General features: G+C 48.1%; 1 protein-coding gene across 3 annotated transcripts in view; it reads right to left on the reverse strand.

The window, feature by feature from the left end:
- The window catches only part of CSGALNACT1 (chondroitin sulfate N-acetylgalactosaminyltransferase 1), an 88,553-nt gene that overhangs the window by 37,272 nt on the left and 46,577 nt on the right, over positions 1–4,704 (reverse strand). For all 3 annotated transcript variants that reach the window (XM_024214705.2, XM_024214704.1, XM_024214703.1), the window contains one exon: positions 81–988. In XM_024214705.2, the coding sequence (XP_024070473.1) occupies positions 81–714 (634 nt within the window). In that variant the 5' untranslated portion in view covers positions 715–988. The remainder of the gene's footprint in view (positions 1–80; positions 989–4,704) is intronic.

The raw sequence follows: 4,704 nt of genomic DNA on the forward strand, positions 1-4,704 counted from the left end.
ACCCAGATGGTAACACCAGAGACCTTCACCAGCACCAAACTCCCTCATTAACAAGGAGCCCTGTTCCCACAGGTACAAACCTTCTATGAAGTCCGAGGCTGCGTACATGTGATGATTTGCGTTGCTGTCACTGTCTGGGCTGTTTAAAGTCTCCAGGGCCAACTCAATAGCCTCCGCCAGCTCGTCCCGCTTGTCCTTCCTCACGGGTTTCTCCTCGGGGTGGCGTGTCAGCCCCGTCTCCAGCTGATACACCTTCTGCAGGGTGAAGCTCTCGAAGGGCACAGCCGCATACTCCGTGGGCAACTTGGCGCCGGCGTGCACCTCAGCTCTGTCGATTTGGGAGCGCAGGAACTCCAGCAGGTCGGCGGGGGTCTTCTCTGGGTTGCTGCGCTCCAGCCCCGGGCCCAGCGAGTCAGTGCCATGGTCCTGCAGGCTCTTCAGCTGCTCGCTCCGCTCCTGCAGCTCGTCCTTCAGCTGCGCGATTTGCTTCTTGAGGCTGTTGATGTAATTGCGGTGCTGCTCCTCCCGCTCCTGCAGAATGGCCTGGTACCCCTCCTTTCCCGTTGGGCTGTTGGCCCTGGGGAATGCAAGCTGCTCATCGATGCCCTTCGGCGTACAGGCCAACATGTAGAGGACGGACACGGCAGAGCAGAGCACCACAAGCAGAACGACCATCCGAGGGAGACAGGCACTCAGCCCTCGCCGAACCATCATCTCTCCGGGAGCAGGCGTGGGTACGTCAGCACCTACATTGCTGTGTGTGTCCAAACAGAGCCCCTAAACAGATGCATGTACATGCACGAGTGGGTTTGGCAGCTTCCTTCTAAAGTGCATGCTCCGCTCGGGTATCAGGTGCAGCCTCACATGTACTTGGCAGTGCTAAGAGCCCAGCTGCAAAGGAGAAGCTGTGAGCCGAGTGACACCTGCCACTCCCCACAGTCACTCCCATTGTTATCTTATCAGCTTGCAGTAGTTGGCAAAAGGTGACCTGAAAGACAAGCGACAAAGGCCAGTTATGGATCCATACGCTACATAGTCTGGGCAGTGGTCGAGAAGGGACGAGGGCTGTAAGTGTGCACATGTGCAGTAGCATTTCCTGCTGTGCCTTGGAGAGTTGCCTAAGCAGTGCAGAATGCTGTGACGTGCTCGTCAGCTGTGGACAATGCTAAATCTGTGAGGTGATAAGGCGCTGGCCCTGGAAATCACATACACGTGTGGTATCTTGGGATCCCCCACCCCTCCCTTCTCTGCAGCCTGGGGCATGGATAGGGTGACCAGATATCCCGATTTTATAGGGACAGTCCCAATTTTTGGGTCTTTTTCTTATATAGGCTCCTATTACCCCGCACCTCCTGTCCCGATTTTTCACTTTTGCTGTCTGGTCACCCTAGGCATGGATCACCTGCTAGGATTATCTGAGCAGGCCTCACCTCATGAGTTCCCTGCCACCCAGGGGCTTTGGGCATTGATGGCACCTTGGTCTCTCCTGTTCTCTGTCTCCTGAAGACTAAATTGCTTTATTTTAATCAAAGTCATTGGGCTCAACACAGAGTTAGCTGGGTGAAATGCAATGGCCCGGGATGTGCAGGTCAGAGTAGATGAGCTAATGAGCTCAAGGCCCCTTCTCGCGTTGACCTCTATGAATCTTTAGACACACTGAGTAGTCCCAGTTAAAGCACACTAGGGAACTCTTACTGCATGCTAGCAGGGTCTATACGGGGAGGAGGGATAGCTCAGTGGTTTGAGCATTGGCCTGCTAAACCCAGGGTTGTGAGTTCAATCCTTGAGGGGGCTGTTTAGGGATCTGGGGCAAAAAAAAAATAGTTGGGGATTGGTCCTGCTTTGAGCAGTGGGTTGGACTAGATGACCTCCTGAGGTCCCTTCCAACCCTGATATTCTATGATTTTAACACATTGGTGCTCTTCAGCAGTGCACCTTGCTGTGCCGTGGAGACAAGCCCACTGGACAAAAGGTCTGGGCCTGAAAGTCTACTAAATCCTACAAATACTTCAGAAAGCCTGCAGCTGCCATCTCATGGCCAGATTTTCAAAAGAGCACAAATTCACATTTTCAAGTCCCCAGCACCCACAATCAGCACCAGATTTTCAAGCAAGCTCAGCTCCCACACAGGTTCCTAATTAAGATTTTCAAAGGAGCTCGGCACCTAGCCGATCCCACTGTGATATATCTGGCCAGATTTTATGTGCAGGGTACATAGCATTACCAACAGCAAGGCTTGCAGCCTCAGTTTCACTTGTGGCATTCTGTAGTATCTAAAGAAAATTTTCTAAGTAAATAATGGAGGTATCTTTTGATTATTTTGTTCTTTAAAAAAAAATAATCCTAGGAAATGCTATACAAAAAATTATGTGAAGAAATGATTATGGATGGGACTTTCAAACTCATTCAGTGTGGGCCTAACTCTGCTGCTACTGAAGTATTTTACCATTGACTTCACTGGGAGCAGAGCTGAGAGCTACTGAAAATTCCACTCTAGGAATCATTGATGCCCTTCGGCGTACATGTAGAGGACAGACACGGCAGAGCAGAGCACCACAAGCAGAACGACCATCCGAGGGAGCCAGGCAAATTCCACATTTGCATTGCTAAGCTCTCAGAAGTCATGAAATCAAAGTTTGCCTTAACCCTACCCCCTTGCATGTCTGTCTTGTGGTACGGTCTTCAGTTACTTGCAGCTGCATCAGTCTAGCTACAAATATCCCCACAACGACAGGTCCCGAGATAAACATATTTTAGTCATGAGAATAATACAATTTCTGAGGTCATTGCTGGGTCTTGACCCAAACCCAATTGTAAACAATGGGGTTCTTTCTATGGACTTCAACAGGCTTTGGATCAGGCCAGTACATATAAAGGAGGTGGAGACAAGGAGGTAGGAGCAGACTTTAAGGGACAATGAGTAAAAAGCTGTGGATGTGAGTTTCATAGCTCATAAAGTTTAAGACCAAAGGGACCATCAGATCATCTAGTCAGGAGGTTCCTAGTCTAACCTCCTGCATATCACAGCCTATAGGCCATTAACTTTCATCCTCATATCTCTATAGTGAACCCAAAGAATTTAGTTAGACCAAAACATTTCAGTCCTCAGGAAACTAAACTGTGTGTCGCAGACAGAGAACAGGAGGGCTCAAGGTGCTACCAAGGCCCAAGGTCCCTGCAACAGCAGGGAATAGATTAGGTGAGATATGCCCAGAAGATGCCAGCAGGGGATCCATACCCCATGCCACAGAGGAAGGAGGAAAAAAAAAAAACCCCAAAAGGTTCCTGCCAATCTGACCTGAGGGGGTCACCTAAAAGAGCTAGGTACACACATTCTTCTCTTAAATCATGGAGGAAGAAGCTATCGGTTCAAGATGACTTTCAGCAGGCTGAGTTTATGGATTGTTTGCTCAAGCCGTCTCCCACATGATCATTCCTGGATAGAAAGCAGATGGGAAGGTTGTGAAATTGTCTTGCAAGCACAGCCACACAAAAAAATACACAAAAGCTACCTGTAGTATGAACCTTGGCTTCCCATCTCTCTGTTGTCCCTGGTGCCTTGTACTACAGCAATTCTCCACTGAAATGACTGGCCCTTTAGTTTTTAATCAGTATTTGACAGCTGTGTGGTGTCACTTAGGCGTGTGGGTTTGTTTGCGGGGAAGGCTGTAAAAATACAGCTCTACTTTTTCAGTGACACTGAACTGCTGATAAAATATTTATAAGATTTCCCACAAAATGCCAGTGATTTCAATGGAGAATTGTTGCAATAGATGAAAATATTCAGAGCAGCAGGAAGAGAGCGCAGAGAGGAGCTTGTGGATCAAACTCTCCTTGCCTTTTCTCAATGATCTTTTCTCAAGAGCCGCTCACCCAGCTCCAGCTAATCCTTACTTGGTCATAATCATCTCTTCTTTAATTGACTTCCCGTCACTCACACTGAAAATGCACATAGTGTACTAGGTGCTGTCAACATGGTAACACCTCTTCATTCCTTTCACATTTGTCAACTGCCTACCTCTTCAATTTGCCTTTTGTTCTGCGAAAGGCTGAAGCGCAGCTGCTTCCTACAGATGCGCTATGAAAGCAGGTCTCCTGAAATGCAAGGAAGCTATTCAAGGCACAGAAATTAATTTGGGCATTTTTAACTCTCAAACGTATGTGGCCAAAGGACTGCAAGAGGGAGTGGGCAGTGAGGCAAGGGCAGGAAATGGTAGGATGTAGTACATAAAAAACTGCTGTGTACGTATGCTTCACTTTGCACAATCAGTCCATTGACTGCATTGGCATACGCTGAACTTCAGTGAAAGGATTAGTTGTGCTAACAGAGCATAAACCGAAATTACATCTCCATGTCTTAGATAAACACCCCGTTTTAGTTTCTCAAAGAGGCATCAGGCTAGGGCTTTGGTTAAAGAGCTCTTCCAGTGTTGACCCTCCAATACCTATCTATGGCTATGCTTGCTCAAACATACAGCTCTTTGTCTAGGGGGTCCCCTCCTCCCCGGTCTCCTTTTTTTGGATTTTTTAATCTCATTTGTCAGACATCTATCTTTAAATGCACTTCAAGGATACTCTGTAGTCTGACTGATTTGTTTGCTGAACCGACACTCCAATAGCAAGAGAGAAATGGATGCTGTGGGAACTCCACCGTGGTATCACACTGACCTGTGCTGTATGGGAGAGTGTGTGTGTGTGTGTGTG

Source organism: Terrapene carolina, unplaced genomic scaffold, assembly GCF_002925995.2.
Source record: "Terrapene carolina triunguis isolate 2854851 unplaced genomic scaffold, T_m_triunguis-2.0 Scaffold136, whole genome shotgun sequence".
In the NCBI taxonomy this organism is placed as follows: domain Eukaryota; kingdom Metazoa; phylum Chordata; order Testudines; family Emydidae; genus Terrapene; species Terrapene triunguis.